This window comes from Pelodiscus sinensis, chromosome 8 (assembly GCF_049634645.1).
Source record: "Pelodiscus sinensis isolate JC-2024 chromosome 8, ASM4963464v1, whole genome shotgun sequence".
Classification (NCBI taxonomy): Eukaryota; Metazoa; Chordata; order Testudines; family Trionychidae; genus Pelodiscus; species Pelodiscus sinensis.
Window position 1 is genome coordinate 3,348,281 of NC_134718.1, and position 18,844 is coordinate 3,367,124.

At 63.1% G+C, this 18,844-nt stretch overlaps 1 protein-coding gene across 1 annotated transcript; it reads right to left on the reverse strand.

Annotated features, from left to right (window-relative positions):
• Nucleotides 1–3,162: 3,162 nt before the first annotated feature.
• On the reverse strand, nucleotides 3,163–14,003 carry SCD (stearoyl-CoA desaturase). The gene is made up of 6 exons (XM_075934595.1): nucleotides 13,845–14,003; nucleotides 10,436–10,709; nucleotides 8,155–8,285; nucleotides 7,618–7,823; nucleotides 6,246–6,478; nucleotides 3,163–5,497 (listed from the first exon to the last, which is right to left on the reverse strand). The coding sequence occupies exons 1-6, from the start codon at nucleotides 13,869–13,871 to the stop codon at nucleotides 5,298–5,300; spliced, it is 1,071 nt and encodes a 356-aa protein (XP_075790710.1). The 5' UTR covers nucleotides 13,872–14,003; the 3' UTR covers nucleotides 3,163–5,297.
• Nucleotides 14,004–18,844: the final 4,841 nt, after the last annotated feature.

Sequence of the window (18,844 nt, forward strand, 5' to 3'; positions counted from 1 at the left end):
CGCCCGCTGGCCCCGTGCACCCCACCCTGTGCATCCTTCACCGCCCGCTGGCCCCGTGCACCCCACCCTGTGCATCCTTCACCGCCCGCTGGCCCCGTGCACCCCACCCCGTGCATCCTTCACCGCCTGCTGGCCCCGTGCACCCCACCCTGTGCATCCTTCACCGCCTGCTGGCCCCGTGCACCCCACCCCGTGCATCCTTCACCGCCCGCCCCTGCACTCGCCGCAACTGACCGCCCCCTGCACCCGCCACCGCCTGCCCCATGCACGGGGCTTAAACTGCAGCAAGGGAGGTTCAGGTTGGACATTAGGAAAAACTTCCTGCCTGTCCGGGGGTGAAACACTGGGATAAGTTGCCCAGGGGAGTTGTGGAATCTCCATCCCTGGAGATATTTCAGAGCAGGTTAGACACCTGTCAGGGATGGTCTAGACAGTATTTGGTCCTGCCATGGGGGCACAGGAATGGACTTGATGCCTCTCAAGGTCCCTTCTAGTCCTAGTATTCTATGATTCGATGGTACCCCATGCATCCCCACTACCTATCCCGGGCCCATGCACCCCACTACCCCCTGCCGCCCCATGCATCCTGCTGCCCAACCCAGGCACCTCACTGCCTGCCCCCCAATGCTCCCAGCCCATGCACCCCTCCCTGCCTGGCTCCCCAACCCATGCACTCCAGACCCCCTAGCCTGTGTAATCCCAGCGCCCACTGCCCATCCCATGCATCCCCGCTGTCCGTCCCCCACAACCCATGCCCTCCCTCCCTGCCTAGCCTGCCGGCCTGTGTGCACCCAGCCCCAGCGCCTTGCAGCTCAGGTCTGTGCTCTCCTTTCCTAGGGCATGGCCACAAACGGTGCTGGCCCAGGTACTTGGCAGAGTTGGCATCCCTGCCTTCTGGGCGAGGTGCTGCCGGAGGAGGGGAGCTTGTCACACCCGGCGAGGCAGGAAGTGGGTAGGGGCTGGGGGCCCGGGGCTGGGAGTGAGCAGCGGAAGTGTGCGGGCTGCTGGGAAACCGGGCTCCCCTGTGAACTGCAGCCCGGTTGGGTGGGGGAAGAGGGGATGCTAGAGCCTTTGGCTGGGATTCCTGGGGGGGAGGAATTAAGCACCCAAAGCCCATTGGCTGCCCACAGGAGTTGGTTCCCTAATAGCCCAGCCTTTATCTCTGCACTCCGGGCTCCAAAACGCTTGCTGCTCCGCCTAGGTACCTGAGCCTGGCCTGCTCCCCCAGGGACGCCCGAGGGAGGGAAGCCAGAAGGGGCAGCTCGGCCCACGCAGGCCCGAATTAGCAGGTGAAGTGTGTGTGGGGGGCCAGCGCTGGGAGAGGGGTCTCTGCCACTGTGGGCTCTCCTGCCCCGTCACTGTCCCTTTACGCTCTATGGGCTCGCGGTGCGGGGGCTGGGGTGTCGGCTGCTTCCCCGGGCGCAGGTGCCCACGCGGCGGTGAAACGCCAGGGGCCGTGCACAGCGACCTGGACTGTCCCCACGCCATGTCCCCCAGGGCCAGAGAGCCCGCTGGGATGTGGCCCCCGCTTCCTTATGGGGCCCCTGGCTGGCTCCTCCCCTTTCCCGGGGGTGGGAGCCAATCTCATCGCTCTGGGTGGGCCATGCTGGGGCTCAGAGGCCAGAACTGTCCACGGCTGGTTCCTTGTTCCTCTGCCACCAGCCTGGCCTCGCATGCGCCATTTGCTCCCAGTGATCAGCTCCCCGTGGCCGCTCCATGGCCCCTGCCCTCCACTGAGGTCAGACAGGCCTGCGTCCCCCAGCACCAGAAAGGCAGCTGGATGCTGCCCTCTCAGCAAAGTGCGCACGGCCGGCACCATGCGGGGTCCTCAGCCCAGGGAAAGCCGGCCGTGGCAGGGCTGGGTCCTGTACTCGCTCCACGTGGCAGGGGTCATGGGCGGCTTCCGTGGTAGCTCCCTGGCGCTTTGTCCAGCCCCCGGCTACGCCTTGAACCTGACTGCTGGGCCGCACTGGGTTTGCTCTTCCCAGCCTCTGCCCTGCGGCGGGACAGCACAGCCGAGTCTCAACACGCAGGGCTGTATTTGCCTTCGGTTCCTTGCACCAGGGGTTGTGTCCTGGCGCTGGAGGGTTCCTGTCCGGGGGGAAGGAGATCTGGGGCCATTTCAGTTACAGGAAGGAACCCTCCTTCCCAGTGGTACCTCCAGCAGTCTCCCTGGAGCGCTGTTTTCAAGCCCTAGCAGCAGCACGGCAGGGATGGTGAATGCTGAGTCAGTGCTGGGGGTGGGGAGGCTATTGTTTGGGAAAGGGATTCGGCCAGGAGTTTAATAACAACCCCCACGCGGAGGCAGAGCCCGCAGCCGGAGTGCAGCAGCACGCAGCCAGCGCCACGCAAGGGCAGCGTTACCCAACGGCTGGGAGGCTTCGAACGCGCGTGTGGACGGCCCTGCTCCGGCCAAACCACACCGGCCCCCCTTCCTTCTCACTGCAGCTGGCAGCTCTGCCTTCTGCGCTGGACTCCCGGCCAGCAGGACGGGCCAGGCCTTGGCCCCCCCAGCCCTCCCGCGGAGCCGGACTTTCCCCAAGAGCGCCGCGGTTTTGGAAGTGACCGGGCCACCAGCACTGAGCTCTCGGGGAAACCCCGACCCTCCCCGCTACCTAGGGGCTACAAGTGGTGGCTAAAGGTGGCCACCAGAAAGGCAGCAGCGATTCCTTCTGAAGGGGCCAGGCAGCAACAGCCCAGCTGTACTGCAGCTTCCCAGCCCAATGTACCCTGAGTGGGGAGGGGGGGTCTGTCGCCCTGCAGTGACTGGGGCTGTCTCCACCCTGCCCAGCTGCAGAGGGGAGGGGGGGCAGGAGGGCTCTCCCGTGCTGCTCTGTCACTGCAGGAAAATTCCTCTCCTCCCCTGCAGCACGCGGTTCCTGAACTCCTGCGCCACACGCGGCTGAGCCGCTGGTGTCACGTGTGCTGCTGCCTGCAGATCTGTCAGCAGCTGCGGCGTTGGGGAGAGGCCCTGGGTGGAATTTAAACCAAAGCAGGCTCAGGAAGGAGGGACGGGGGTGTGACCGCCCTGCACGTGGCGGGGAGCGAGCGCCCTCAAACCAGTTGGGGTGCACGGCCGGTTCCCTTCCTCCACCCACGCGAGGGGGAAATATTTGCAGGACCAGCAGCCTCCTGCCAGTCCCGCCCTTCGCTGACAGGCAGTCGAGTTGTAAAGGAAACTTTTATTACGAACAGATACCGGTTCAGGTCAGCACAATCCGCCGCCTGAGTCAGATTAGTAGAAATTATTTCAAAACATTTTCAGTAGACAAAACATGGAGAGCCTCCAATGCGGGGACACTGCATCCCACACATACATTTCAATAGCAACACAGCTTAGACAATGCACAGACTCAGCCGTCCAACCCTTTGCTACTTAGCCAACACCCACAAGTCCCGTCCCCAGGATACCAGAGGGGCTGATAATCCTGTTTACAAGCCCGTCATTTGCTACCACCACCACCCCTCACGTGCACACCAGGCCTTCCACAGCCGGATCTCACAAGGCTTCACAAGTATTAGTTTCAGAGAGGGAAGCAGAGGTTAAGTGACTGGACTTAGACCTCACACTGAGTCAGTGGCAAAGCTTTGGAAGCCTGCTGCTCCAGCCACAGGCATGCAGGTGCTTTGTCTACGCCCACCTCTCGCCCTGCCGCACTTTAGCTACACCCAGAGAACGCACCTAGGAGGCCAACATGCAACAGAAGGAAAATGCAAAGCAAACAAGGGCCTGTTGACAGTGATGCAACAATTCCTTCATCCAGCAAATTAACTCAGTCCATTCAGAAGCACCCACATCGCCACGATGGCAATTAAATAATTAATAATTAAGTTTCCATAATACATCAGAGAAAGAAAAATAACACCCTGCAACTAGCTGTCATACTCCTATGTATAGTGAAGGGCGTAAGGCACCAGAGATGCACGCCAAGCTCCCGCCCAACAGCAGTCCTGTTTGGTTACTTCCGCTCCGCTTGCTGGGGCTGCTCCGCGGCAGCGCCCAGGACTCCCTGCTTTCCTCCCGGGGCTGCTGCCTGTTGGGTCACGCAGCTGATCGGCAGGTTACATCACGCAGCTTGCCAGATCATGCGCGTGGGAAGAACTGCGGGCCGTTGCCTGGGCGGCCGCCAGCGCAGCCGGCTTGGCAGAAGCCTCTGGGCAGTTCTGTCCCGAGCAGCGAGACCAGGCCCCATCCCTGCCCAGTGCTGGGCAGCGGGCACCTGGGGCCGGCCGGGACGGGCCTGTCTGCAGGGGCTAATTACACACGGGCCAGCAGCCGGCCTGCTCTCACCCCGCAGGGCTGGGGGCGTTATGGGCCCCAGCAGCGGCACACGCGAGATGCTTTAGCCCCCCAGCATCTGATTTACTTTGGGGGGTGACTGAGCCCCTGCCCATGGCTCCACCCCCAGCCTGGAGCTGCCCAGCAGAGGTGGCTCCCCCCAGGTATGGGGGAGAGGAGGGAAGAGATCCCACAGCATCTGGGCTGGGCCCCTCGAACTTTCTCCGGTTTTCCCCTCTCCACGGCCCTTGGTTTGGTGTCAGATTCTAGCAGGTAGGTGGGAACTGGCTGCAGGGAGCCCGTCTGCATCGACACCAGGCTCCCGGGGCTCCGTGCCGCCGCCTTCCCACGCCTGCCCCCCGGCTTCCTGGGAAATGCCAGCCAGGGCTCCACGCCTCCGGGCCCCAGCCAGTGTCATGGAGCACGCCCCTCATCTCCCAGGATGGCCTGGCCTCCCGCTGCCCAGCCCGAGTCGCTCCCAGCAGCGCCAGCAAGGCAAGAAGGCAGCTGGCGAGCGCCCTGTCGCCATGTTCTGCAGCTGGCGGGTCGCTGGTCCCAGCCCTGCAGCACCTGCCTGTGCCTACAGCGGGCCCACGGACAGCCTGGCCCCCTGTTGCTAGCGAGGACGGGGACATGGCTGCTGTCCCTGGCAGAGGCCTGTGCTGCTTGGGCCCCACTCAGGGTCAGCAGCCCGGGGCGGGGGGGCATGGAGAGTTTCTAGAGACACCCTGACTTTGGCCGGCTGGTACTGGCTCCCCTCTCCTCCAGCCCGGCTGTCGCCAGCTCCCTGCCCAGAGGCAGAGCCGGGGAGCGAACGAAGCCTGGAGGGAAAGCCGGAGGTGGAACGAGCGGCGGGGGGAGGGGGCAGCTACGGGCCGGACGTGCATCGTTTCAGACGCCGTGCGGGAGGCGGTTAAAATCCATCGGCGCCTGAGACAGCTCAGTTGTTAGTAACTAGAACAGAAACCCTGCGCCCAGCTTGCGGGGGGAGGGAAGGGCGGGGGCGGGGTACGGGCCCTCAGCCAGTCTTGTGGCTCCCGTCGCCGGTACGAATCTTCCGAGCCAGGACGACCTCCCTGGAGACCTTCTTGCGGTCGCTGGCCAGCCCCAGCAGGCACATGAGGTCGATGAAGGCCGTGGTGAAGTTGTAGTGCCAGCCGAACTCGCTGGTGGCGTAGTCGTAGGGGAAGGTGTGGTGGTAGTTGTGGAACCCTTCCCCTGCAAGGCAGGAGCAGAGAGAAGACGCTGAAGGCAGGGGGGCAGCGCTCCCCCGTGTGCGCCCCAAGCATGTCTGTGCTGCTCCCCCCCTTCCAGCACTCAGCGTGCTAGTCACACTGGCTCTCGCCCCCGGGTAACGTCACCCCCCACCCCGTTTCCTCGGCCCCACGCCAGAGAGGACCAGGCCGGCGCTCTGGGTAGCGCAGGCCAGGCGGACGGGAGGGGAGCGCGCCGCATGGGCCAGACCAGGGCTCGGCCGGCAGTTTCCCTGATGCTCTGGAGGGGAGAAAACTTAAGCCGTTTCCAGCCTGGCCTTCCCCTTAAAGCTCTTACAACGGGACCCTCAGAGGCGGGAGGCCTGTGGCAGAATCCGACTCCTCCAGCTCCCACGGAGAAGCCATCGGGACCCGGGCGAGATCGGAAGAGTCCTGCCCCGCCGAGGGCTCATCCCCCTCCTTCCAGCCCCAGAGCCGGAGGAGCTGAGCTCCAGCCTCTCGCCCGTGAGTCCGGGGCCCGCGGCCCAGCCGCTGAGAGCGAGCAGGACGCCGAGGGCCACAGAGCTATGGCACACAAGGTCGGAGGCTGGCAGCGTGCGTAGTGCCCCTACAGCCGCCCGCGTATGGGGATGTGCCATCCTCCCTGCTCTCCCCGGCTCCTCCCCAGACGCAGCCGCATTGCAGTGACCTCAGCCTGCCTCACGCCCAGTCCATCAGCGGGCAGGCTGGGATTAGCAGCACCGCCAACCTACCTAAGGCCCCCAGCGTGACCAAGCGGTTCTCCCGGGGGTTGATGGTCCGGTCGTAGGGCCGGTTGCCGAACATGTGCGCGGCGCTGTTCACCAGCCAGGAGGCGTTCAGCACCAGCACGTAGCGCAGGATGGCGGGGAGGAAGAAGCTGTTGCACAGAGACTCCCCCCAGCAGCACCAGGGCACCAGGGTGGGCAGCAGGAAGCACATAACCACCACGGAAGGCTTGTAAAACCTGCCAGGAAAGAGCGGATGGGGGAGCGTTAGTGGCAGGCACATCCCATGGGGTGCATGGAGGGGAAGGGCAGGTCAGGTCCTCTACCAGGGCGGTGTTTCCAGGGAGAGGTGCTCTGGGATGCTTTGCCCCTAGACGGTTAGGGAAAATGGTTTTGGATATGAATATGCATAACTTGAATAGGCTTTATGCAAAGTGGGGCAGGTAAGCCCATTCAAGAGCCTGTGATCCCCTGTATGTGTATATTCCACTTGTATCATTCTTGCCTAGGAAGTTAGAAATATGGAGTAGAAACTGCTTATTCATTTAGAATTTCTCATGAAAGCCATTAGCAGTACTTAGGGAACTTAATGACCCAGAGCTCAAGACAGCAATCTGTGAATGGTTTGGTCTGCCCTGTGAGCCCAAGCTGTGGTTGGTCCTAGGAAGACATGTGGCCAGGCCACCTGGTCCTGGAATCCATCTTGAATTGGGTATTTTTCCAGAGGGATGGGGAGGATTGAACAAAGGATTCTTGCTTTGGGGAAACTATTAAAGGGATGGGAAGCAAAGAATTATCTTCAGCTGGTTTTTGAAACTGCCACCTTTGCCTGAAGGGGCCACCCCTACAGCTCCCATTGGCTGGGGTCTGCAGGTGAGGGCAGTGCATGAAGCCTCCTGCCCCCTATACCCATCCCAGGAACATGTTGGCTGCTTTTGAATCTGGGACCTGCCAGAGGTAAGTGCCCCAAACCCCCTGCTGCAGCCCTAACTCCCTCCTAGACCTCTGCCCCACCCGAGCCCCTTCCCACACCCAAACCCTGCACCCCTACCCCAATACCCTCATCCCAAGCCCCACCCCAGAGCCTGTACCCCCAACCGGAGCCTTCACCCCTCCTACATCCCAACCCTTTGCCCTAGTCTGGCATCCCTTCCTGCACCCTGAACCCCTCCTTTTGGGCCCTACAGCATTGCCAGACAGACAGGCAGGCTGCCGTTCATGGCAACGGCATCCGGTCGGGAAACTGGCAAGCCTAGAAGCCACGGGGAAGTCCCGAGCTGGCATGCAGCTGTGCACACCCACAACTGATTTCTGGGGGTCAGTGGCCCCTGACAGGCAAGAGATTCCCCCGCCCCTTCGCCAGCCATGCCCAGCTCACCTCCTCTGGAACATCACCACTTTGTCGGCCTTCAGGTCGGCCAGCTCCAGCTTGCTGCCCTTCTCCAGGACGTCGGGGTGCTTGCGCACCAGCAGCCAGCCGATGTGGGAGAAGAAAAAGCCCCGCGTGGCGTTGTGGGGGTCGGCATTGGTCTCGGAGAACTTGTGGTGGACGCGGTGATCCCGGGCCCACTCGTAGATGTCGTTCTGCAAGGAACATGGCGGGATGGGCAGCAGCCCCGCAAGCTCTGGCGCCAGGGCCATACAGACCAGGTGGCCGAGGAAGCCAAGGGACACCCCAGCGTGCCCGAATCCCAGTGGCTGGAAGGCCCCGTGTTGATGGGAGTTTTGTTTTGGCCATTCCAGGGCTACTCGGTCTCCCCCCGCCGCGTGACAGGGGCAGTGCTCTGCTCAGGCAGCACAGGGGGTGCAGCGGTCAGAGGCGAGTGGCGGGAATGGGACTCGAACCCGCTTCCCACGGTACGAGTGGGCAACGTCGGGACCCGCAGGCCAGGCCAGCCAGCGAGGAGGTGCCTACCTGGAAAGCCATGGAGTTGGCGAAGGCCAGAAAGACCCGCAGGGGCAGGCTGGCTTTGTAGGACCGATGGCTCCAGAGACGATGGGCGCCCGCGGTGACCCCCAGGGCGCTCAGCAAGAAACACAGGAACCCTGTGGGCAAGAGGAGGGGCGCGGTTAGAGTCCATGGCTCCGCCACGCTCTGCGCTAGACCCACAGCAAAGGGCCACGGTGACGAGCCAGGCAGCTTTCCCGGGGCACCCTCGCTCGTCTGGCGCCGCCAGGGCACGGTCCCCTCTTCCCAGGACTCCTTGTGCCACTGCCGGCGTTTGCACGCTTCCCGGCGGCTAGCTAGCCTGCCGTAACTGCGTGGCCCCTGGGAGTGGAGCCCTTAATGCTCCTCTCTGGGCATGCCTCTCCGCTCCCACCCAAGGTGAGTGCAGCTGGTTTGAGTGCAGGGAGGCGTCACCACAGTGCAGGCAGGATCCCCCGGCACCGCGTCTGCCCCAGTGCGGGAAGCAGGGCGCTGTCAGACTCCCTGAACAACCCTCTGCAGCCCCTCGGGGCTGTAAGTCGGGCACCCCCAGGCTGATCCACCCAGCACAAGGAGGGCACATACACAGAGTGGCCTCCTGGTGCAGGGCAGTGGGGGGGCTTCCACCCCACTGTTGCATACCCCTTCTCTTGTAGAGAGGGCTGAACCAGGCCCTAAAGCCGGGTCGGGCCTGGGCAGTAACGGGCGGGGAGGTGCTCAGCAGCAGCAGCGCTGACAGGCACGGGAAGCCCCAGATGCCTGAGCAGCAATACGGGGCGTGCTGGGGGCTCCGGGCCAGGGACCGTGTGGTCGAAGCCGGCAGGGCCAGAGAGCGCGTCAGGCCAAGAGAACTTCCTGTGGAGAGGTGGCAGGCTGGGCCCACGGGGTACAACCAAGTCTCTAGGACGGAGGGTGGGGCCGCAGCAGACAGAGGAGCGGTGTAGGACGGTCGAGCCAGGAGCAATCCCGTCCAGAATGCACCAGGCCCACGGTCTCTGCCCGGAGCAGCAGAGCATCGACTAGCGCACACCCGGAAGAAAGGCTGCCCTACCCCTGCCCTGCCCCACAGATGTGCGCAGCAACTGGAAAGAGAAGAGGGCAGGCCGGCTCACAGGAGAAGCCCCCGCCTGTCAGTCTGCCCGTAGCTCTCACACAGAGCCCAGCGGCCCCTTTCCCAGGGAAAGCCCCCCAAGCAGCCCCCTTTCCACCCCACCGGCTCGGGGGGTGAAGCCGGAGGCCCCGCCCTGGAGCTGGCGTGTCAGGGTTCCCTGAGCTGCGGGCGAGGATGGCGCCGAACACACGTGCCGCAGCGGGGCCAGGAGCCAAGCGGCCTGTGTGCAGAGCAGTGCCAAGGCCTTGGCTGCCCCCCCAAGGACACACTGATGCTACAGACTCCCCTGCAAGGCCGGCCCGGGGACAGCGTGTGCGGCTCCCTGCTCAGCGGCGAAGCGGCCTTGGAGCGGCTCGGTTTCCCAACCGGGTTCCTGTGCGCCTGACGTCACACGGGGCCTTAGCCACCCGCCTTGGGCAGGCTGGGAGCCCCACCAGCCGCGGCTTGCTACCATCACCCCAGCCCTGGGGAACCAGAGGGGTAACAACCCCCCCACCCCCCGCCCCGCCTCTGGAAAGCGCTCTCTTCCCGGCGCCAGCTTCGTCCCCAGGCCCAGGCAGCCTGAAGGGAGCCTTGGCGAGACCAGCCCCAGCCTGGCAGGAGAGCAGGAGGTGCCAGGCAGATCTCACAGGGACTGGTCAGGCAGATGACACCAGGTCGCAATCTGAACCAGAGGGCCAGGCTCCGCTCGCTGGCCCGGCAGCGTAATGAACGAGACCCCCCCGACACACACACTGCTGGTTTAAATGCTCCCTTTCTGCAGCAGCCAGAGCCTGGGGGCGGAGAAGCAGCCGGGCCTTTAGGGGCTTTGCTCCACGCTCCACCTCCTGCCCTACCGACGGGACTGGGGTCCCAGAAGCGGCAGGGAAGGCGGCATGGGCGCTGGATCCCACAGCTCTGCAGAGCCAGTGGGGTCCCCCCGGGGCGTGTGGGTCTCCCAGCAGCCACAGGCTTCAGCGGGGAGTCTCTGCCCCGTCGCTCGGCCGTGGCAGCACGCCTGGTGCTGGCTGGGAGGGAACCAGCCCGACAGGCCCCCAGGCACCTCGCGTAATGTCAGCGCAGGTCTCGCTTTGCAGCAGGGGGCCTGGGGAAGCACAGCAAGGACTGGCCCCTCTTGTGCCCTGGGGGCTGGCCGGGAGAGGGCGCCCCCCTGCTTACCCCATGCCATGGTGAGCGGTTTGGCAGCAGGCGCCAGCCACAGGCCGTACAAGGCCCCTGCGTGCAGCAGGCTCATGAGGACGATGTTCCTCCAGACGTAGCGCCGGGCGGGCTTGGGGCCCTCCTTCTCATGGTAGCTGGTGTCGAAGATGTCGTCCGTCATACCCCGCTCTGCTCCCAGGTCCTCCTGGCTGGCCGGGGCCCGCTCCAGGCCTGCGCCCCCATTGCTTGTGGCCCTGGCAGCGCTGCTGGAGGCAGGGAAGTGCTGGGAGAGCTGGTGTCGGGAGGGGAGAGTGCAAACAGAGGACCTGTTGTTACAATCCGCTCCCTGCCACCATCACACCCACCCCTGGGGCAGAGGGGCAGCAGGCCCAGGGCTGGGTGTGGCCCCCGGATGCTGCCTGGCACACCCCGAGTGGGGCAGAGAAGGGGGTTAAGACAGCCTGGGGGCGGTAGCGGGACCTGCTCGGGGGTCTCTGGCCGGGCCCCAGCCAAGGGCGCGTTCTCTCCCAGGTGCACCCTGCCCAGGGGGCCGTGTGAGGGTGCAGATGCCCACTCCAGTGTCTTCAGCCTCTCTGGCACCCTGCATAGGGGGCGTCTCATTCCCGGAGCTTGGGGGCCTGGAGAGCAGGTGCCGAGGGCAGTGAGACTCAGACCCGCCCTAGCAGAGACGCCCTTGAGGCTGGCGCGGGGGCAGGGAATCACTCGCATTTGGCTGTCAGTGGCATTTTACATCCTCGCTTCCCTTCTCAGCCCCGTGGGGAGCGCCATGGCAGGCGACCCGCCGCGTGCTTTGGGATCCCTGGGGGAGGAGCGCGGAGAGCAAGCGCCGAGTGCTTGGCATTCACCCCTCATAGCACTACAACCCACGTTCAGAGGGGAAATGGAGCCAGAGAGGCAAAGCGACATGCCTGAGGGCGCTCGGTGAGTCAGTGGCACAGCTAAACACAGACCCGAGGAGTCCTGGCGCAGCCCTGACGCAAGGTTCATGCCTCACACGCCCTGGCCGAGCGGGCCCCCCGTGTGCACACTGAACGGGTCGTGCACCCGTGACCGGGCGAGGCAGGGGGCGGAGTAACTGAGCCTCCTCTCAGGCAGCCGCGGTCGCTTTGTGTCTGCGCATCGGGGCCCCTCAGGCCTCACTGGGCAGGCGGCCCTGGGGGCAGGGCACTGGCAGCGGGTTCACACGGACGTTCCTCCTGGCGGGAGGGCACCACCGCGCCCCGTCCTTGGGGGAGGCCGTAGGTGCTTTCCATGCTGGGTGCCCACCGAGGGCGGGGGCAGAGGGCCAGCGCCCCTCCCACCGGGACGGCAGCAGAGAAGTCCCCCGGAGGGTCTCTTGTGGCCAAGGGGGAGCTGGGTTTGCCCCGGGCTGCCAGCAGCTTCGAGCTGGGAGGCTGTCGCCCTCTTTGCCCCCCGCTGTGAGGCCAGAGGGCTCGGAACAGCCCGGAGACCCCGAGCAATGGCTCTCAGGCAGCCCAGGTGTCTGCCCGGCTCAGGATGCACTTCCTTGCGGAGTGACCGTTCGCAGGAGGCTCAGGGCAACGCGCCGGCCTGGTTACGCTGGCACCAGCGAGACGCCCTGCAGGGACACGCTTGTCCCAGACTGTCCCCACGAGGGCTCACGGCCCTGGATCTAAGGAGCCACTCAGTGGAGATCGGCGGGGGAGGGGAGTTATTTCGCAAGGGCTGCTCTGTCCGGGCTGGCTGCTGCCCAGCGAGGATGGGACTAGACGAGGGCTGCATTGGGGTGGGGGGCAGCGCGATCAGTTCCCGAGCGCCCCTGTTCAGGCTGCAGCTCCCCGGGGCAGGACAGATGCTTCTCCCCACACCAGGAGGTTCCAGAGCAGGAGGCAGGGCCAGAGCCCAGCCGGGCGATGCCAGCGCCCCACGCAGCCCAGAAGGCAGGCGATGGGCCTGTCCCAGCTGGTCCCTACAGGGGCTAACAAAGAAAGCAAGGCGGCAGCCCGGGCTGCAGAGAGGGCCCCTCCCGCCCCAGCCAGGCCCTTCTGAGCAGGGCGCCTCTGCCCCTTGGCAGCAGGGCCACAGCGCAGTCCAGTCCCCAGGAGAGCCGGGGGGGGGGCCCTGTGCAGCCTCTCCTGCACCAGTGTCCATGGCACCTGGGAGGGAACAGGAGCAGCTTTTCAGGGGGAGTGTCAATAAAACCGCATCCGTCACTGGCAGGAGGTCCCCCCGCAGAGGGGCTGTGCTCAGCCCCCCCCTTCCCTCGGGAGCGCTGCCTGTGGGGCTGGAGGCTTTGTTCAGCCCCCCCCCCTCCGGAGCGCTGCCCCGTGGGGCTGGAGGCTTTGTTCAGCCCCCCCCTTCCCTCCGGAGCGCTGCCTGTGGGGCAGGAGGCTGTGCTCAGCACCCCCCCTTCCCTCGGGAGCGCTGCCCCTGGGGCTGGAGGTTTTGTTCAGCCCCCCCCCCTCCGGAGCGCTGCCCCTGGGGCTGGAGGCTTTGTTCAGCCCCCCCCACTCCGGAGCGCTGCCCCTGGGGCTGGAGGCTTTGTTCAGCCCCCCCCCCCCCTCCGGAGCGCTGCCCCTGGGGCTGGAGGCTTTGTTCAGCCCCCCCCCCCCTCCGGAGCGCTGCCCGTGGGGCTGGAGGCTTTGTTCAGCCCCCCCCCCTCCCTCCGGAGCGCTGCCCCTGGGGCTGGAGGCTGTGCTCAGCCCCCCCCCCCCCCCTCCGGAGCGCTGCCCGTGGGGCTGGAGGCTGTGCTCAGCCCCCCCCCCCCTCCGGAGCGCTGCCCGTGGGGCTGGAGGCTTTGCTCAGCCCCCCCCCGGAGCGCTGCCCGTGGGGCTGGAGGCTTTGCTCAGCCCCCCCCCGGAGCGCTGCCCGTGGGGCTGGAGGCTTTGCTCAGCACCCCCCCGGAGCGCTGCCCGTGGGGCTGGAGGCTTTGCTCAGCACCCCCCCGGAGCGCTGCCCGTGGGGCTGGAGGCTTTGCTCAGCCCCCCCCCGGAGCGCTGCCCGTGGGGCTGGAGGCTTTGCTCAGCCCCCCCCGGAGCGCTGCCCGTGGGGCTGGAGGCTTTGCTCAGCCCCCCCCCGGAGCGCTGCCCGTGGGGCTGGAGGCTTTGCTCAGCCCCCCCCCGGAGCGCTGCCCGTGGGGCTGGAGGCTTTGCTCAGCCCCCCCCCGGAGCGCTGCCCGTGGGGCTGGAGGCTTTGTTCGCCTCCCCCCCCCCCCCGAGCGCTGCCCGTGGGGCTGGAGGCTTTGCTCAGCCCCCCCCGGAGCGCTGCCCGTGGGGCTGGAGGCTTTGCTCAGCCCCCCCCGGAGCGCTGCCCGTGGGGCTGGAGGCTTTGCTCAGCCCCCCCCCGAGCGCTGCCCGTGGGGCTGGAGGCTTTGCTCAGCCCCCCCCGGAGCGCTGCCCGTGGGGCTGGAGGTCTACTCTTTGTCGTCCCGGCCCGCAGCCCCTACCTGCTCCGGGAGCCCGCGGGCGGGCATCGGGGCGCGGTGCTGCAGCGGGAGATGCTGAAGCCGGGGCGCGCGGAGCCAGGCTAATGATGCCTTTAGACTCGCCGAGGGCACCCGATTGGCTGGCGGGAATTTGGTGCCACCTCGAGCTGCCTCGCCATTGGCTGCCCGCAATCTGCTGTTCGGCCCGCGCAGGACGGGGCTTGCGCTGCGCCGCGCTGCCCGACAGTTACCTCGCGTGGAAAGTGGGTCAGGAGGTCTGGCCGCGCCGGGTCCTAGCGCCGATCCCCGCAGCCGGCGCCTCCCTGGGGGTCACCAGGAAACAGCTGGCGGGCAGTTGGGGGGGGCTCTCGGCTAGGCCTTCCAGGAGCCGGGCCTCTCCCTCCTGCTCATTGCAATGAGCAGCCCCCGGCCTCCCTCCGCCCTTGGGGGGCCCGCTGCCGCCCCCTGGGTGGGCTCCTCTCTGCTGCCCCCTGCCCGCTCCCAGCCTGCGCCCACATGGGCGACGGGCCCGGGGCAAGGTCCTCACGCGGGCCTGGCTGGGTCTCCGAAGCCCCATTGCCCAAAGAGCCCAGCTGCTGCTTCCCGAACCCCCATCCTGCCCCCACTGGCTTTAGAGCCCAGAGTCCCGTCTGGGATTTTAGAGTCCTAGCCCTGGAAGGGACCGGAGAGCTCAGGGAGTCCACTCCCCTGCCCTGGGGGCCAGGCACCCAGCCCATCCCTGACAGTCCAATCTGCTCTTCAGTATCTCCAGAGATGGGGATTCCACAACCCCCCAGGGGATTTATTCCAGGGCTTCACCCCCTGCCCGGGAGCGTTTACCTCCCTGCTTAGTTTCAGCCCATTGCTTCTTGTCCTCCCCTCACAGGCCAAGGAGAACAATTTGTCTCCTTCCCCCTTGTCACACTGTGATGTAGCGGGGTACGGTCCACTCCCTGGGCACTGTGGCTGACCCCTACTGGCCTCTGTCTGTGAGCACGGCCCAGCGGGGGGTCGGCCTGCAGGCCCTCATGTCACCCCTGAGAGGGATGGAGTTGGAACAAAGGAAGGGGGTGGTTTGGGGAAGAGTCAGTTTTGGCTGGGAAAACATGGAGAGAAGAGACTGAGCTGAGTGCTGGGGGTCCGGGGGCCTGTGGACCCCTCCCCAAGAGGTCTGGGGCTGCCTGGCCTCTCACTTGGAGACCCACATAGAACCCGGGCTGGGCAGTACCTCACAGAAGCAATAAACCCCCCTGTTCGACTGGCTGGCGGAATCTCATCTTGCTGCAGACTGGGCACAGGGTCGGGGGGTTCCCAACGTGCCGCCACAGACACCCTTTTAGACACTTGAAAGCTGCTCTCATGTCCCCTCTCAGTCTGCTCCTTTCTAAATTAACAAGCCCAGTTCTTTCAGCCTTGCCTCCTAGCTCACGTTCTCTAGGCCTTTCATCATTCCTGTTGCTCTTCTCTGGACCCTCTCCAATTTCTCCACATCGGTCTTGAAATGTGGGGCCCAGAACTGGACACAAGACTCCAACTGAGGCCTAACCAGCGCAGAGCAGAGCAGAAGAATGACTCCTCGTGTCTTGCTCACAACATTCCTGTCCATGCAGCCCAGAAGCAGGTTTGCTTTTTTGCAAGTGTCACACTGTTGACTCATGTTTAGCTTGTGGTTCACTCTGACCCCTAGATCCCTTTCTGCAGGACTCCTGCCTAGACAGGCGCTTCCCGTTCTGTGTGTGTGACACTGATTGTTCCTTCCTGAGTGGAGCACTTTGCATGGGTCCTCGTGAAACTTCATCCTATTGACCTCAGCCCATTTCTCTAGTTCAGGGCTACTCTGCTTTGGAAGCCCCGGGGGCCACAGTGATACTCACAGCACATGCCGAGGGCCGCAACTTAAGTGTGGTTGCATAGACATGCAAATATATATGCAAATATATGCAAATAGCTTCTTTCACACTGACGGGCATGATACAAAGATGAAGGCAAAACTACACAACACGCAGGCCCCTTTGAAGTCCGTTCTGCTGATATTAATAAAATGCAACATTTCCCCCATTTCCACCCCAGGACAGCACTTGGAATGAGCAATGCCAGTCCAGGAATGTAACTACTAAAACGCATCTCAACCGACAACCGTTCTAGTGACTCCTTTTTTGTTTTGGCTCCCACCCACGGGCCGCAAACAAACAGGCCGCGGGCCACATGCGGTCTGTGGGCCATGTTGTTGAGTAGCCCTGCTCTAGTTTGTCCAGATCAATTTGAATTCTGCCCCATCCTGCAAAGGACTTGCCACCTCTCCCGTTGGGATCATCTGCAGACTTTAGAAGTGTCCTCTCTATGCCGATATCTAATTTGTTGATGAAAATATTGACCAGAACTGGTCCCAAAACTGATCCCTGGGGGCCCCGCTCATTCTGCCCTTGCAGCATGACTGCCCCATTGCTAACTACGCTCTGGGACTACCGGAGTTTTCTGACCAGTTTTGCCCCCATTTTATAGCAGCTCCATCTAGGTTGCACGTTCCTGGTTTGTTCATGGGAAGGTCACGTGACCAAGATCTACCCCGAGTAGTCCTGTGGCACCGTAAAGACTAACAAAAAGATCAGTGGCTAATGTGCAATAGGGCCACGTGTTTTTACGGTCCCAGACTATCCCGGCCGCCCCTTGGAGACTTTGGAATTATACCATGGCTACCGCTACCTCCCTGTCCGCAAGGGTTGTTACCTTGTCAAGAAACCTACCAGGTTGGTTTGGCACAATTTGTTCTTGGCAATCAGTGCTGTTACTTATCACCTCATTATCTTCTACATGTCTGTAAATGGATTGCTTCATTATTTGCTCCATTATCTTTCCAGGTACAGAAGTGAAGCTGACTGGTCTGATTTAATTTCCCTTTTTAGAGACTGACCTTATATTTGCCCTTTTCCAGCCCCCTGGAATCTCTCCTGACTTCCATGACTTCGAAGATACTCGCTAATGGCTCAGACAGTGCCTCAGTCAGCTCCTGATGGCACCAATTGGCAGCCCCGGGCTGACAAGCAAAAAAACAAAAGCGGAGAAAATTTGTTGAGCCAAAAAAAAAAGGGGGGTCGGGGAGAGTAACCAGGGAAATCTGAGGGGAGGATTCGGGAGGTCGGGCCGAGATGTGGTTGTGGCCCACTCCTAAGACCGGCTCTGGCGGCAGCCCCTTGACGATGGTGGCCCCAGGCGACCGCCCGGCTCGCCTACCCCTAAGACCAGCTCTGTTTGAGGACACTGAATGTATCTAAGATACTTGTTCTTTGCCTGTGTTAGCCTGGGATCCTACCTCATTTTCATTGGCACGCCCGATGTTAGACACCCACTCACCTCAAACCTTTCAGTGAGAACCCAAACCCAGACGTCATTAAGCACCTCTGCCATTTCCACATCCCCCGCCCCCGCCTCCAAGTGAGTGGCAGCCCTACGCTGTCCTGGGTCCGCTCTTCCTCCCAATGCAGTTGGAGAATGTTTTCTTTTACTCCTGATGTCCCTAGCTAGTTTGATCTCGTTTCGTGCCTTGGCCTTTCTAATTTTGTCCCTGCATTCTTGAGTTATTTGTTCCTATTCATCCCTGGTACTTTGGCCTAGTTTCCACTTTTGATAGGACTCTTATTTTTGTTCAGATCGTTGAAGATGATCTAAAAGCCAGGGAGGTCTCTTGCCAAACGTCCTCTCATTCCTGTGCAGTGGGATAATTTGCTCTTGTGCCCAGAATAACGGCCAATGAAAAACAGCCAATGTCTTGAGTTGTTTTCCCCTTAGACTTGCTTCTCCTGGGGGCTCACCTACCCGCTCCCTGAGGCCTGCCTTTCCGAACACCGCTGTCTCTGCTCTGCTGTTCACCCTCCTGCCGTTCCTTAGCCTCACGAGCTCCTACCGCTCTCACCCGGCTGCCTTCCACGGCCAGTTCTCAGCCCGTTCCTCCTGCTCGTTCGAATCCAGCCTTGGCCAGTCCTCCCCCCCCCCCCCCCCAGGATCCGTCTCCACCTCCGAAACAAGAAATCGCCTCCGGTGCCATCCAGGGAGGTGCTGGACAATCCGGGCCCTGCTGGGTTAGTTTCCCAACAGATGTCTGGCTAGTTGTCGTCTCCCCTCGCTACCGGTCCTGCACTTCGGATAGTTTGGTGAGTTGTTTGAAAATGCCTCATCCACCTCGTCTGCCTGGGCAGGCGGCCTGTAGCCACGTTCCTCCCCCAGGCTCAGTGTGGTCCAAGCCGGCCTGGGAACTGAAACCCAGAGTGGACCTGATCCCAGGCGAGGGGAATGGCATGGCACCTGTCAGCAGCAGCTCACGGGCACTTTACACAGGCGGTCAGAGGCGTGCGCTCTGTTTAACACCTGGGGAAACAGAAGTACAGGAGACAAAGTGACTTGCCCAATGCCACCCAGTAGGCCAGTGGCAGAGCTGGGATTAGGAATCAGGTTTTCAGCGGTCCAGTCCAGTGCCCCCTGCTGCCCCAGCGACATGCCCCACTCTGCCCTGGAGGGACTCATCTAGGCTTGGTTGAAAAATGTTCATCAAAAAAGTTAATGAAACCAAACTCCCTGTGGGAATGTGTCCATTTGCACTGACATTTTTGGAGTCTTCAGTGACCTCCTCCCCTAGCAAAGATGGAAGTAGCTGAGGACTGAAACAATGTTGGTTGTCAAGGTTTGGTTTGGCTCCCCCCGCCCCATTTCCCATGTTGTCAGTGGAAATGGGAAAAGGCCAGGGGAGAGACAGGAAGGGGAGTGGGAACTGAAAACAACCCCCCCCCCAAAATCTCCATAGAAAATTTTCAACTTTTTTCATTTGTTTCTTCTGAAAATGCCCCTGGGTTTCAGCACAGCTCAGAGGTACTAAGCTAAGAGCCGCGCCGAACGCCACGGATTCGTTCCACCCAAGCGCCAGCCGACGCAGCTCTCTCCCTTGCTGTGTTCTGTCACTCCCACGGCACATGACTGCCCTTTGGCTCATGGATCTGGTCACACACCAGCCGCTGGAGTTCGTCAACTAG

Coding starts and splice junctions, on each gene's coding strand:
- SCD (XM_075934595.1), bottom strand. CDS start 13,871: ATGCCCGCCCGCGGGCTCCCGGAGCAG. Junction 10,710..13,844: donor CCCGCGGGCTCCCGGAGCAG/GTAGGGGCTGCG, acceptor TCCCGACACCAG/CTCTCCCAGCACTTCCCTGC. Junction 8,286..10,435: donor ACCGCTCACCATGGCATGGG/GTAAGCAGGGGG, acceptor TCTTGCCCACAG/GGTTCCTGTGTTTCTTGCTG.